Source organism: Lagopus muta, chromosome 18 (genome assembly GCF_023343835.1).
Source record: "Lagopus muta isolate bLagMut1 chromosome 18, bLagMut1 primary, whole genome shotgun sequence".
NCBI lineage: Eukaryota > Metazoa > Chordata > Aves > Galliformes > Phasianidae > Lagopus > Lagopus muta.
The window spans coordinates 224,339-239,629 of record NC_064450.1 but is presented as its reverse complement, the minus strand read 5'-3'; the positions used below and the strand labels follow the sequence as shown (position 1 = coordinate 239,629).

Below are 15,291 nucleotides of genomic sequence, written 5' to 3'. Positions count from 1 at the left end.
ATAAATGTTGGACAAGTTCTCCTGTGCTGCAGATGAGCACCAGGTCTTTGACAGTAATTTGGAAGTTGTTCTAGGTTTCTTGGTTAAATATTAGGATTGCATGCCTTACATTTTCTCTACAGCTCATATTTTTTGCCTTTAAAAAGGTGTTCAGAATCGTGTACAAGTGTCAGTATACCACAGTATACACAATATAAGTGCAGTGTATACCACATCAGCTGCTCCCAGGCTGACTATAAGGGAGGTATAAACAGAAAGCTTCAATTTAGAAAATATTTAAAATTGTGACATGAATTCCTAAGCCTACACAAGCCTCATTTCCAGAGGCAGCCTGTAATGATCTGGTGTGGCCATGCCAAGACCGTGTGCAGCTGTGGCAGCGATGAAGGCCTCCAGTACCGGGCTGCAGAGCAGAACACGGAGATTAAGTGGTTATACTCCTTTACTCAGTGTCAACACTGTATCTGATATTGGGGCCCTCGATGTAACAAATATGGTGATAAGCTTGGACTTTTCAGTAGGTAACAGTGTTGGAGCATTTGCACTTTGAGGAGAGGCTACATGAGTAGCGCTTGTTCATTCTGCAGAGGAGAAAGGCTTCAGTGGAGTTCTGAATGTAGCCTATGAGGAGACTGTGAGGGATTTGGAGGTAGGTACTCTACTGAGGTGTTTTTTGACATGGGAGATAGTTGTCCTAAATTGAAACAGGAGAAGTTCTTCCTGGAGCTCTGGAAAAGATGGTTCCTTCTGATAGCCGGGAAGCACTAGAGCAGAGGACAGGAGAGGTGGCAGAACCACCACACTTGATGGTTTTCAAAGCCCTGCTGGACAAAGCCCTGCTGGACAAAACCTGCCTTCTCTGAATTCCATCTCCACAATGCACTGAACAAGAGATTGGATTGGGGTTCTCCCGAGGTCCCTTGTGAGTTTTCTGTGATTTCTCTGCTGGCACCTCCTTGCACAACCATTAATGATCTGTCTCAGTTCTGGCATGGAGCAAAAAAAACCCTCAAACTGACCCTTGAGGCTTAGTGGAAAACAACCTCCAGTCAAGAATTGCCTTCACCTCAAATTTAGAGATGTTCTTTCGGTGCACACATGAAACTGATTTTTCAGCTTGTTGCTTTTTACCATGTAAGCATGCCAGATTTTGCAGCTTTACCTAGACTGTAGGGGAAAGTAAAGCAAGAGTTCAGCCTGGCCAAGGATATAAACTGGGATTTCATCTGTGTAAAGGAGTGGAGTTCAGAGGGCTGACCACAAGCATTCAGTGATGTTTCACGTCATAGAGTATCTATACGTCCACAGTGCCATATATTAACACAAGCTTAACTGAAAGTACTTTGCATTTGAATCCATTTGAATATGAGAAGTCTTGCTTTCTTTATACAAAACAATTACATAAACTTTAAAAGATGTAAGTATGCTCTCCAATAACCAGAGCTAGTCAGTGTTTTCATCCTTCTTGGTGTCAATATGTTTAATTAATTAACCAAAAACTTATATCGCCATCTCTTACCTCTCCATTTGCAAAGCAATATAAAACTGCTACAAAAAAACCCTGTAGGAGACAAACAGTAAGAAGGAAAAGTTAATTATCTGAAGGTTTAATGTAGAGTTGGCACTGGTATTAAAGCCATACAAACACGCAGTGCTATCTAATTTTCAGAATGCAAACTAGTTATCCGTTGTAATTTATTACTGCTATCAAGTACTCATCAATTTATTTTTGTGTGATGCCTTAGCAAATGTAGAGCACATTTGTAGATGTTTTGATGCAGATGCTGAAGAATGGAGGCTCTGCAACCCTATCTGATCTTATGTTTAATCTGTATTTTACTACCATAGAGTTCTTTTTTTCAGACTATTACTGTTATAGTCTAATTCCTGTTCCTAGACATGGTAAAACAAACTGAAATGCATGTCAGAACTCAATATTTAATATGTAATACAGTTGATATCATTCTTTTTCACATTGAAACTTTTTTTCCCCCCAGAAATATTTCTGTTTTTCTCAGATTTGCAATGAAATTCACAGCAGCTTTAATATTTTTATTATGCCTCCCATTGACTAATAGCAGTTTGAACCTACAGGGTTCTAACAATCCTCTAACCCTCTCTGTCATGCCAGTGGGTGCAAGGACAGGAGAAAAACCAATTGCAATTGCTTTCTGTGAATATTTTAATTCTACCATCTTTCATGCTCCTTCTGGATAGTGGTTGCAAGATCTGTGTGCTTCTGACATATCCTTTGTCAGTATAACTTTCAAATGATTCTCTGCATCTGAATTATCTCACAGCATTATGAAAAAATAAATCTGAATATCGAGAGACTTTATGTTGATTAAATACAAGTTGGCTTAAAAAAGCAGTTTTTATGCAGAACTACACATGGAAAAAGAGCTTTTTTTGCAGAACTTCTTCATCTGAAGATTGTTCTCTCATTAGATAGAAATGCCACGTGTCTCTAATCTCTTACACCATGGAAACTGACAAGCAGAAATAGGGGCCGTACCGCTTGGTGCTGCTAAGAGATGGCCAGAAGTCACCAGAACAGGAGAAGGCTTTGTGAGTGCTGGTGGCATCTCTGTGTTGAATGGAGGTTTATCAACCCCCATGTGAATTAAAGCACCGAATGATGCACAGAAACACTGTAAAATGACATCAGAAGGTGGCATGGTTATTTGTATTTGCTGTTTGTTTTACATCCTGATTTCTGTAATGCTTTTGTTGTGCTTTTTGAAAATGTTTGAGTGAAAGACTCCAGGGAAGATCCCAGAGGTGGCTCTTTTCCTTTAATGAAACAGTTTAACTGAGCTTTAAAAGTACTGAGGAGATTTACAGACTAAACAAATAAATTGGGTACAGTTTATGTGCTTTTTTCACTAATCCCTTAACAAATAATGTTGTGGCTAAAAAAGAGAATCTACAATAAACATCACCCAAGATTTCTGGGTATTCTGAAAAGAAGTTTTGCTTCTAAAGCTTGTCATACAGCAGATCACGTGCACCTTCCTGTAAATAGAACAAAGTTTGTGCTTTTTGGCAGGGTTGAGTAAGCTGTCCTCTGTATCATGCTTCCTTGTCCAAGCCACTAAATAAAAAATTCATTTAAAATGATTATGTTGCTTAAAATAACATCTAGACCCTGCAGCCTCTCCAAGTAAGGATATGTCTAACATACACTTCAACACCATATCAAACAGTCCTCTTAGGGTGATGGTTCCACATGAATTGCCTTCTGCCCGCCTGGACATTTTTCTGCTCAATTGGAAATTTTTCATTGGAGGCTCAAATTGCAGTCAAAGCACTGATGCATACACCAAGGCACTGGAGCATACATACAGATTGAAAACTGAGATTACAATAAATTCTAGTGCTTTGATGCCTTCGTATTTCAGGCTACCAAAGACGGCAAAAGGGCTGAGTTAGTGAGCAAGAAGGACTTCTGGCCCAAAGAATTCCTGGGCACCTCATTAAAGACAGAAGACCTGGATGCTGATGTGTTGTATCACTGAGATTATTAAGGCTGAAAGGCAAGGCAGGGCAAGAGTGTTGAATGAATCATGGAATGGTTGTAAAGGTTCTCTTAGCCCCCCAGGCTCTCCTGCCATGGGCTGGCTGCCCCCCCAGCTCAGTCTAGCAGCAGTGCTGTGGCCTCTCTGCCTCTAGGTAAAGAATTTCGTCCTCATATCTAACCTACATTTCCCTTCTTTTAGTTTAAAACCATTCCTCCTTGTCCCATCACTATCAGACCATGTAAAAAGTCTTTCTCCTTCCTATCAGCTCGCCTGAAGTTCTGGAATGCCACAGTGAAGTCTCCGTGGAGCCTTCTCCATGCTGAATACCCCCAGTTCCTCAAACTACCTGGAAAGGTAGTTAAATGGGAGTGCTACATGTAAAAAATCAATACTCAGCAACTTTGTATAACATGGATTGATGCATACAGCAGTGCAGTGACTGGTATGTCCATTCCTTAGCCTTTCTAAACTGCAGGATAAAGTTACCATGAAACACGAGTGTAGTTATGCATAAGTGATGGTGAGAGTGGTGAGATTCACTATTCATTTTCAGTAATGGCTAGCTGTGGAATTTGGACTATTTAGCATTAACCGCTATAATGGAGCATGCTTCCTTTACACATACAATTTCCTCTACACATGTACAATTACCCAAAATGGAGTGAAACTGTTCCTTGTATCTGCAGGTATTGTGCCCATTTTCTCTTATTTTTCTTTTTTTTTTTTTTTTCTTTTCTTGTTGTGTGATATGACATAATCATTGTGGTGTATTTGACATGTGCTGAACATACAAAATTTGCTGAAGAACATGAACCCAGGCCCAACCTGCTTCTCCTGACTACAAAATCAAGAGTTCACTTTAAAATTGTAATAAAATTCTGCCCAGTGTTTTTAAAGAATTAATTTACATGAAACACTACTTAAAATAGGCTGGTTTTATTCTGTTTTCAGGTCAGAGATCTGTCACTTACTATCAGAGAACACAGGATATGCTCTGTCTGATAACATCAGACTCCTTTTTTTGGACTTTGGGGTCACCATGTTTTGAACACTCTGTGTATTTTTTATCATCTCTACTGTATATTTACAGACATTACAGGCCACAGTAAACTATTTTAAAAGGATTCTATACGCCTGTGGAATCTACACATAAACAACATACATAGGTAGTGGGTATGTGACGCCTAAAAAATACTTGCAGAACAGTACTTACATGAAATGAACTCATTGTCAGCTGAATGAAAAGTCTTACATGTCTTGGAAATCCTTCCACCTGTTCATCAGTGATGAAGGAAAATATAAACTCATGGATCCCCAGCAATGGAATCAGCACAAGTGTAGATCTTGCCAGTCTTAAAAAGAAAATATTTAATTATGGTATTTCTCAACATCCTTAGTGCAAAAAGTGGATCTACATAGAAATGATTCCAGAAATGATTGCCCAGCTAACTAGGGGGCTCTCAGTTAGCTAGATATTGACAAATGTGATGTTGATCTGTAAGAAGGGAGGAAGGAGATCTGGGGGATTAACACACCTGTCAGTCTGACATCCGTGCAGGGAAAGTCATGCAGCAGAGCATGTTGGGTGAAATCATAAAGCATGTGCAGGACAACAAGTGATCAGACACAGTCAGCACGTGTTTATGAAAGGCAGGTCCTTCTTGACTAGCCTGATTTTCTATAAAATGATGACCTGTGTAGTGCATGAGGGAAAAGCTGAAGATATTGTTTACTTGGACTTTTGTGAGGCATTTGATACTGTATCCCACACCTTTCTCCTGGAAGAACTGACTGCTCATAGTTTGAATGGATGGCTAGCCCAGCTAGAAGGCTGGGCCACAAAGGGTCACTGTGAATAGAGTTAAATGTGGTTGGCAATCAGACACAAGTGGTGTTCCTCAGGGCTCAGTACTGTGGCCAATTTTACTGAACATTTTAATCAATGATCTTGATGGAGGGGGTGCAAGCTCAGTCATTTTGCACGGTGCCTGTGTCAGTGAAAAACGGGTAGGTGCTGGTGACCAAGGAAACTAGGAACATTTCACAGATCTTCTGAACATTTCTTCTTTTGAGGGCCCTTTGTCACAATCACAGAAAACAGAAGTTACAGCAGTCAAGGCTGTTTTATATGCATTCTGGACACCCGAGAGAAGAATCCATACTGCAAAACATCAAACATCAAACTCTTTGAGGAGGTTAACACACTGATAATGACCTATCTTTATCACTCAGGTAAGAAATTATTTGCGGAGTCTGTTTTCTCAGCTGGTTTCTGTATATCTTATTCTGAATATATTTCACATTGGCAGTAGTGGGTAGGTAAGTGTGTAATCTGCAAGGGAACTGATGTTCTGATGGGAACATTCCGATGCTGTGAAAATAAAAAGGACTAGGATTTCTTGTTATGTATTACATACCTGTATTTGTAGTCATGAAAGCTCATTTGCTGGGCTTTTAGTTTGGAAATCAACATCCTCAAAATTTTTAAGAAGATGCCAAAATTAACCTTGAAAGAAAATACATATTGATTATTTATTAGTTCAGATTCTCTCTGGATCTGAAGTTCGGGACTTCGTCAATCGTGATCCCTCCCTTAGTTTTGGGGCAGTTCTGCTCTCTTTCAGCTTTTTCCTTACACCTTTCAAGTCTCTTCTCTTTATTTATACAGACTGGGGGAAGATGTGCTTGAGAGCAGCCCTGCGCAGAAGGACTTGGGGTCCTGATGGGCGAGAAGCTGGCCATGAGGCAGCAGTGAGCGCCTGCCGCCCAGAAGGCCAGCTGTGTTCTGGGCTGCATGAAAAAGGGGCGGCCAGCAGGAGAGGGAGGTGATCGTCCCCCTCTGCTCAGCTCCTGTGAGGCCCCATCTGCAGCGCTGCGTCCAGGCCTGGGGCCCCCAGCACAGCAAGGACGTGGAGCTCTGGGAGCGGGTCCAGAGGAGGCACTGAGATGAGCAGAGGGCTGGAGCAGCTCTGTGTGAGGAAAGGCTGAGGGAACTGGGCCTGTTGAGCTTGGGGAAGAGAAGGCTGCGGGGAGACCTCACTGTGGCCTTCCAGTGCTTGAAGAGAGCGTAGAAACAGGAGGGGAATGGTGATAGCATAAGGAGGAATGGTTTTAAAGTGAGACAGGGGAGGTTTATGTTGGATATGAGGAGGAAGTTTTCAGCCAGAGGGTGGTGAGGCACTGGAACAGGTTGCCCAAGGAGGCTGTGGATGCCCCATCCCTGCAGGCATTTGAGGCCAGGCTGGATGTGGCTCTGGGCAGCCTGGGCTGCTGGTTGGTGACCTGCACACAGCAGGGGGTTGGAACTGATGAGCATTGTGGTCCTTTTCAACCCAGGCCATTCTATGATTCTATGATTCTTTGATGATTCTATGATATGATTCTTTTCTGGCTCTTCTCTCCACTGCCTTTTGAGAGACAGAGAAAGCTCTGTTGCCCATCAAATGTTTTACTTCTTGATGACTCTGAAGTCATCTCTTCACAGTCTGCTTCACAGTCCCAGCTATGTCCCCTTTCTCTCTCATGCTTCTCTCCAGCTCAGTAGAAGCAAAACAGTCCACTGCTTCTTCTCTAAGGTCATAATTGCTACATCTCTACTACAGCATGACAGAAAATTATACCCTTCTTTCCACACACATCAGTTCCTCAGTATCACAGTCTGAGCAGTCCTAGCATAAGTAAAGTGGATTTCTTCTCTACAGTATTTGCTAGACAAATTAGCAGGATGCTGATGAAATCATCTATTTCTCTAATCTTTTTACGCCTTGTCGACTCTGTGAAAATGTAAGTTGTTCTGGGGACTTACCTAACCCTCTCCCATCAGAATTCTGTGTTTGTAACCATATCCTCAGGAACTGTTCTGATCATGCTATCTTCATTACCACCCGATTTCAGGTTTAAACTTCTCTTTGAAAACATATTTTAGTCTTGTTATGCCTTACTACATTTTTTTACATTATTCTGGTGCTTGTTTAGACTAATGCTTTCTTCCTATGACCATCAATATTTTTGTTGCTATTTCTTTGTATCCTTGCTATTGCACAACATACTCTGTAGTTGCTCACCATGTGGTAGTACTGTCCTAAGTAATCTATTCACTGAATAAAGCATTGTAAAAATACAAGAAGCAGGTACTAGAAGGCATTGTGTTAGTTTGTGCAGAGCACTGCAGAAGTCACTGCACAGATACATAGTTGAGAGCTGACACTGAAAATTTTCTTGCTTACAGATTTATAATGTGAAGCTGTGTGCACTGACAGTGAGTAAGAAAACTCATTTACAATCATTTCTGCCTCATCTTCTCTAATACAACAATTAGATTACGTTTATAGGAAGGATTATGATAGACATAGTTGTATATGCTATGTAGGATTCTCTGAAAGTAATGCTTCCTGTTTATTTCCATGGAAATTACAACAGATATAAAGAGCACTGTAATGCCATTTGATTGTGCAAATTTGCAGCTATGGAACACTTTTTCATGCATCATGGGCCAACATGATAAAATAAGAGATGTTACTTTTGATGCAGCCATCATGCGAGGAACAGATAAAATAGTTCTTACTGTAATGGAAAACAACATCGGTCCTCTAATGATCCACCAGATTCCCATGTGTTCATTTGTTCCCCAGCACCTGCAGCATAATTAAAAATATATATATATTATTTTCATGGAAATAAATAAGAAAGCTTAAATAACGTATGTACGTATTTCAAAGGAAACTTGACTAAATTTAAACATCTAAGTGGTATTCAAGAGAAATTGAATTAAACTGTGAATAGTATAACAAACAAGTGTATATTTTGTGAAGATCTTCCTGCTAGAATTTTGAGAGACGTTTCCGTAGGCTGTAAACCTCAAAACAATCTGGTGAATTCTGCCTTTGGATCTACACTACAACTGCAAGTGGCACTGAAACTTCACAGCGGGACACATCTTACCCAAATTTAGTCACTAAAATCATGAACTGGAAAAGGGTAAATCTGAATTGTAACTTCTGAACTAAGAAGTATGCATACAGACTGTGAATGGAACAGAATAGTTCAGTTGGAAAGGGCTTTCAGAGATCAAATCCAACTGCTTGATCGCTTCTGGGCTAAGCAAAAGTTAAAGTATCTTACTGAGTGCATTATCCAAATGCATTGATAGGCATGGGGCACAAACCACACCTCTCAGGAACCTGTTCTACTGCTCGACCACCGTCACAGTTAAAGAAATTTTGCCAAATATCCAGTCTGAAATCCCCACTAACACAGTCACCAGGGAGCAGAGCCCAGCACCTCCCTCTGTTTCTCCTCCTCATGGAGCTGTGGAGAACAATGAGGTCACCTCTTGGCCTCCTTCTCTCCAAAACAGACAACCTAAGTGTCCTCAGCTACTTTTCACAGGACATGCCTTGCTTTTACCAGTGTTGTTGCCCTCCTCTTGATGTTTTCAAGAACCTTTATATCCTTTTATACTGTGAAGAACAGAACTGTACACAATATGCAAGGTGAGACTACACCGAAACTTAATATAATAGGAGAATTATCTCTGGCTGGCTAAAATGCATTTAATGCACTCCAAAATGCAGTTTGTCCTTTTGGCTGCCAAGGCATACTGTTGGCACGATGCACATTGAGCCTGCTATCAACCAGCGCCTCTAGGTCTCTTTCTGCAGGGTGTTCTCCGGACGTTCATCTCCCAGTCCATAATTGTGTCTGGCATTATTCTGTCTCAGACACAGAGCCTGGCACTTGCTTTTCTTGAACTTCATGACATTGATGATCAACTTACGTAAATCCCTCTGCAAGGCTACTTGTCCCTCCGGAGGGCCAAGAGATCCTCCCACTTTAGACTCATTAGCACACTCGCTGATGATGCATTGCACTCTTGCATTCAGATTATTGATAAAAATTGAGGTCTGGAGAGCCCTGCTAGTGACTATCCACCAAACAGATATAGCCCCATTCAGTACAACACTGTGAGCTCTAGCATTGTGCCAATTCATCACCTAGTGTGTTGTCAACCTGTTTATCTCACAGTTGGACAATTATTCTAGAAGGAAGCCATAAGGAACAGTATCAACAGCCTTACTAAAATCCAGAAAGATGGTGTTCACTGCCTTCCCTTCATCCACCAAGCAGAATACTTTATCACAGAAGGAGATGAAGCTACTAAGGTAATAGTTTCACTTACGAATCCATGTGGACTATGCCTGACAATAGCTTTGTCCTTAAGCTGCCCTTCACATCTCCCAGGCTGATCTCCATAGCTTTTCCAGGAATCGAATAATGTGTCCATAGTTTCCTGGGTTTCACACGCACTTTTTGTAGATGAGTGTAACATTGGCTGTCTTCCTGTCAGCAGGAAAATGTCTCCTTTTCTCCTCTACACTTCTGATTTGTCCAGTGCACATATTCATTATCTGCTGCTTGATCTAGTGGCTGGCAAAACCCTGCCTAGAGCAGGGGGTAGAAATGGATGGTCAATGACATCCCTCCCAACCCATAGCCATTTTATCATTCTATGATTCTTTTTTTTGCCAATTAGCTTGCTGTAAACCTGTGGGACGAGGGCTTGCCATTTAAGGCCTGTATAACCTCTAATTCTATGAGACTGTAATTGTGACTTGGTTCCTGATGTTATTGCCTAATAGCATATGGTTATTCCAAACAAAACTCTTTAGGAACCACAGATTAAAAAAGAGAATAAAAGAAAATAAATCTTATTTTATGAAATTTATGAAAGAACTATTTATGAAAAACCAAGTCTGTGTGACACCAGTAGAAGATTGAAGACCAGAAAAGTGGAAAACTGATAGCTACCAATGCAAGTTACCCTCAGCAATTAATTCACACAGAATGCATTCATTTAAGTTCAACTTTTTGTGAATATCAGATTTTGTCATTATCTACTATAACTAATATTTTTTTCCTGAATGTTAATAAAACTCAAACCAAAGATGGTCTCCAGGGAAAGCACCGGTCTCCTTTTCTTGATAAGATGCTCTCTTATGGGGAAGATGTTTGTGCAGGAAAATTGCCTCACATGAATGAAAAATAGATACAAGTTTTCATTTGAGAAACAGTGAATGTTCATTTTCCTTCTTGATTTATGTATAATTGAATCAATGAATTTCCAGTAGTTAAATGTGAAAAGAATAAAATTAACCTTTAAAATCTATCTAGCAAGTCTTATTATGTGCTGTATAATCTTAATGTAATCCAATAGTCAATAGTTTTGCCAGTTACTGTCAAAAGCTTCTGGAAAAAAATAAGCAAACTGAAAACCAGTATTCTAAGATTGTTTAGCCTAGTAACCTACCCTGTGTTCTCCAGTTTCGATCTGCTTATTCCCCAGGGAGCAACAAATAGAATAGGAACAACTGTAAGAAAAAAAGTTATTACAGCCAAGCTTGCAGAATGATTCATACAAAATAAAGACACACTACTATGGACCTGGTGCAATATGATTTTCAGCATTCTACTTAGATGTTGTACAAAAATCAACCTCTTCCTGTTTTTCTCCATTTGCACCTCAAAGAAAATAAGAACTTCATTGTATAATTGAATATCACATTTTCAGTGTGCAAATTGTATGCACATACATGAATACATAAACACTACTGATCAGCCTAAATTTTCTAAGTCTCTGATGTAGATAAACTAGAAAAAATATGAATACTCCAGCAGAGGCCTCCAAGATTACTGGGACCTGTAGTGCATCATGTAGAAGAGACTGAGAGAACTAAATGTCTTCAGCCTTAAGAAGAAAAGTTTAGGAGGAAGCCTAACTGCTGTCTTCAATACTAACAATAGCAGAAGCACATGGAGCAGGAGGTGCACAGCAAAAGAGTGGTAGAAAGAGCAGTAGCAGGCAACGTTCATATTAGATATAAAGAAAATATTCTTCACAATTAGAGCAACCAAGCATTGAAATGTGCACACAAACGAGAAGTGGCATTTCCATTCCTCCAAATAATCAGAACTCTACTGGTTTGGAGCAAACTCATGTAACTTTGAAGCAGGTGCCATTTTGAGGAAGGGGCTTAGGACATGGGAAAATTCAATCTTTCCAATGAAACACCAAAAGTGAAAATATTTTAGTCTTATGGTGGTCATTTTCAGTGAAGTTTTGGTGTGGGTTTTATTGTTTGTTTGTTTTATTGATTTTGGGTTTGTTTGTTTGCTTGTTTTTTAAGAAGCAGAGGTTCTTTCTGGAAAACCTTTAATAAAACCTTAGTTTTATTAAAACTAAACAGATTTCCACACAAAAATATATTTGTCTGGACAATGCTCACTATGTCTAGCAATGTGATGAAACCAGATGATCTCTACAGTTCTGTTCCTTCTTGTCTTCTTCCTTTAGTTCTGGGAAGAATGTAGATATTACCCACAGAAATTTAACTTCATTAGATAAAATGAGTCCCTCTCTCTACCAGATAGACTAACCATAAGATATAGTCTAGTTCAGCATTAGAGATCAATACATACTTTAAAGACCAGTATATTTGTTTAGCAAAAGGAACTGATGTGTGTTAGTTCAGTAAAATTTCCTAGTTTATGCAGAAACCCTGTTTTGAATCTTGATTAAGGAATTGATATTTTTCTACAGGAATGGTTCCCATTTCATAAATATTTGTACATTCATTTAACAAATATATTCATAAACACAGAAAACGTGGCCTTAACTGAAATTCACTTAATTCTAGAAATTATTCCAGAAGGATATTTCATTCTTAGATTCTACCCAATTCCTATTTAAAATATCAAGAGATAGCACAGGTACCAAAAAGAAGTAAAAGGAACTTGTCTCAATTCCCTGTGATTATTACAGTCTTGTACAATTTTGGACACCTGGAACTGAATGATGTGAATCACTGTCAAATTGACAAGGAATTTATAACAACAGTCTTTATAACAGTAAACAAAAATTTATTTTTAGCATTTTTAAATGTTTTTTTTTCCATTCCAACTGCAATTATTATAATTTCAATCTTAGTTGACATTTTATTTGTTTTTCTTTGTTTGAATCTAAACAGTTCTTTAAGATTTACCTCTTTATCTTGGGTAAAGATTTTAGTACGCAATAAAGCAGAGAAAATATGGAATAATTTACTTATAATTACATAGTCATCCGCTACAGATTAATCCTTTAAAAATAATTTTCCTTAGTACATTTTTTTTCTTTTTCTTGTTTTAAATATATATATATATATATAAGCATATATATATACATTCATATATGCATATACAGATATATATGTATCCTACAGTACTGGATATGCAATTTTACATTTGAGAAAGTAAATTGAATGGTGTGAGTGAGCTAGTAAATCTGTACACAGATAAAAGCTTTATGATCGGCAAGATATTCTATTCCATCCACCCTATCATCCTCCTCAGTTCAGTCCATCAGCTATGAATCAGTCCTGCACTAAACCTGCCTAAACATTGTCTAAAATTACATTTTTAAATCTTCATAAAAAACTTTCTAAGACTTGCAAGTTGTATGGGTAGATTTTAGATCATTATTGGGAATTAGGAAACCTTGACTTTTCCTTTTGTTCAACCTGTATACAGAATTATGATAAGTGAGCAACAAACACGATTGTCCGATTATGTGCTACTCACATGAAAAAAGGAAAAGAGGAAATAATTTACACAACATTGTTAAAATGCTTGTAACTGCCTTTGTGTTGTCTTTCTTCCATGAAAAATGTCTGAAATGCAGGATCTGAATCATGTAGTGTTTTGAACTGTCCTCTAATTTAAAGCACACTTTAGAGCTTCAGCAAATTTTGCTGAGCTCAGAAGGTGAATACATAAAAGCAAAGCTCTTAAGGTGTAGATATCTTGACCACATAAATGCTCTAATTCAAATGAAGAAATTGAAGGTGCTGATAATGCTTTAATATTCTACTCTGGTAGAGAATATTACCAAGTGTAGTAAATTTTCTTATTCTATCAGGCTATTGTTTTCAGGTAAACCAAGATATTACCTCAAATCAAACAGAGCTGCAACTAACATGTCACTTCTAGTATACTTCTATTGAGAAATGCTGGTTTCAGAACAAAAATGAATTTTTTTTCCTCTTTTCATTACAAAATATTCACTAATGACTTGAAAAAATACCACAGAATCAAGAACTTTGAAATTGTTAGATACTCACCCCATCCTATCACTATATATGTCTGCAGCAGTCTTCTTTCTGAGAACACAGCAGTAATCAATAACGTATGCAGATAAATTCCTTCTACTAATAGCCAAAAATAATTTGCTCCAACAAAATAGTGCATGAAAAACTGAGCGGTTCTGCAAATGATTAAAATCTGTAGGAATGAAAGACCAGGAACCACTGTAATACATAGAAGTTCTGACAAATCCTAATTTTCCCTGGTTACTTCAGCAATCATTTTAAAACCAGTATGTGGCTGTGATACACATGTATTTCAGTCATATGTACTTCAAGATTCTGAGCTGCTGTTATTTTGGGAGATCTGGACTTTCTGGGAATAGAGGTAAACATGTGATGCAGTTAGGTTGGATTTGTCTCTGCCTTTGGAGAAAAAAAGGGCAGAACCAGAGTTCAAAAAGCATTTGGTGAAATGTTGGAATATGAATTGATATTAGGATAGTGTGGAATCAGGAGCTGGACTTGATGATCTGCCATTGCAGAGGAGCTGAAACTAGATGATCTTTAAGAGTTCCTCCAACCCAAGCCACTCTATAGTTCTATGATTCTATGATCCTTGTGGATCCCTGCCAATACAGGGTGCACTATGATTCTGAAAACAACTTAGAGTTGATGGCAAGAGTTTATACTTGGGAACAAGGGGAAGCACTGAGGAGTATTACTTTTATTGTTTACTAGAAGATAAGTGCTCCTGGTATACAAGCAGAGCAGCAGAATTATTCTGTCTTTCTGAGGCCCCACTTGGAGCACATGCCCAGGTCTGGGGCCCCCAGCAGAAGGATGCAGATCTGTTGGAGTTGGTCCAGAGAATGGCCATGGAAATGGCCATGGAATGGCCATGGAGCTGGAGCGCTCCTCCTATGGAGAAAGGCTGAGGGAGTTCATCTTGTTCAGCCTGGAGAAGGGAAGGCTTCAAAGAGATCTCACTGAGGCTCTCCAGTGTTTAAAGGGAGATTATAAACAGGAGAGAGACCAATTTTTTTCATGATCTGATAGCTACAGAGCAAGGGCAATGGTCTTAAACTTTAAGTGGGGAGATTTAGGTTAGCTGCTAAGAGGAAATTCTTCACCCAGAAGTGATGAGGTCCTGGCACTGCTGCCCTGAGAGCTGTGGGTTCCCCATCCTTGCAGATGCCCAAAGGCCATGGATGGGCCTGAGCTGGGCGGAGAGCCAATCCATGGCAGGGATGGGGCTGGGGAGGCTGTGAAGTCCCTTCCAATTCAACCATATGGGATTCTGTGAAAGTAACTCTGCAATGGCTGTTGTGGTCAGTAGTGACTCTGAAAATCTGCACATTTTCCTAGTGCTGAAAAACCTTTGAACTGTTTTCCCCTTCATGTACTTTCACAGTAAATGCGTTGTTTGGAAGCACAGTGTTACATGCAGTATTTGTGTACGTTGCATTTTGCTATGCATACCTAGAATGAATAAATGCAAGAGTTCTTATGTAAGTGCTGAAAAAATGTATTGAATTCTTCCTAAGGCTACAAGCGTGAAAAAACTGTTTTGCTTAAGTAAAAGTGTGTAAACATATCTATAGATTTTTTTTAGTATGTTTGTTGTTTTTTTAATGAGTGCATTATGATTTATA

General features: G+C 39.1%; 1 protein-coding gene across 1 annotated transcript in view; it reads right to left on the bottom strand.

Annotated features, from left to right (window-relative positions):
* GLP2R (glucagon like peptide 2 receptor) overlaps positions 1–15,291 on the bottom strand; it is a 42,323-nt gene that overhangs the window by 12,666 nt on the left and 14,366 nt on the right. The window contains exons 7-12 of the mRNA XM_048965540.1: positions 13,676–13,835; positions 10,828–10,888; positions 8,086–8,155; positions 5,939–6,027; positions 4,735–4,873; positions 1,520–1,561 (exon numbers count right to left, since the gene is read on the bottom strand). Of these exons, the coding sequence (XP_048821497.1) occupies positions 1,520–1,561; positions 4,735–4,873; positions 5,939–6,027; positions 8,086–8,155; positions 10,828–10,888; positions 13,676–13,835 (561 nt within the window). The remainder of the gene's footprint in view (positions 1–1,519; positions 1,562–4,734; positions 4,874–5,938; positions 6,028–8,085; positions 8,156–10,827; positions 10,889–13,675; positions 13,836–15,291) is intronic.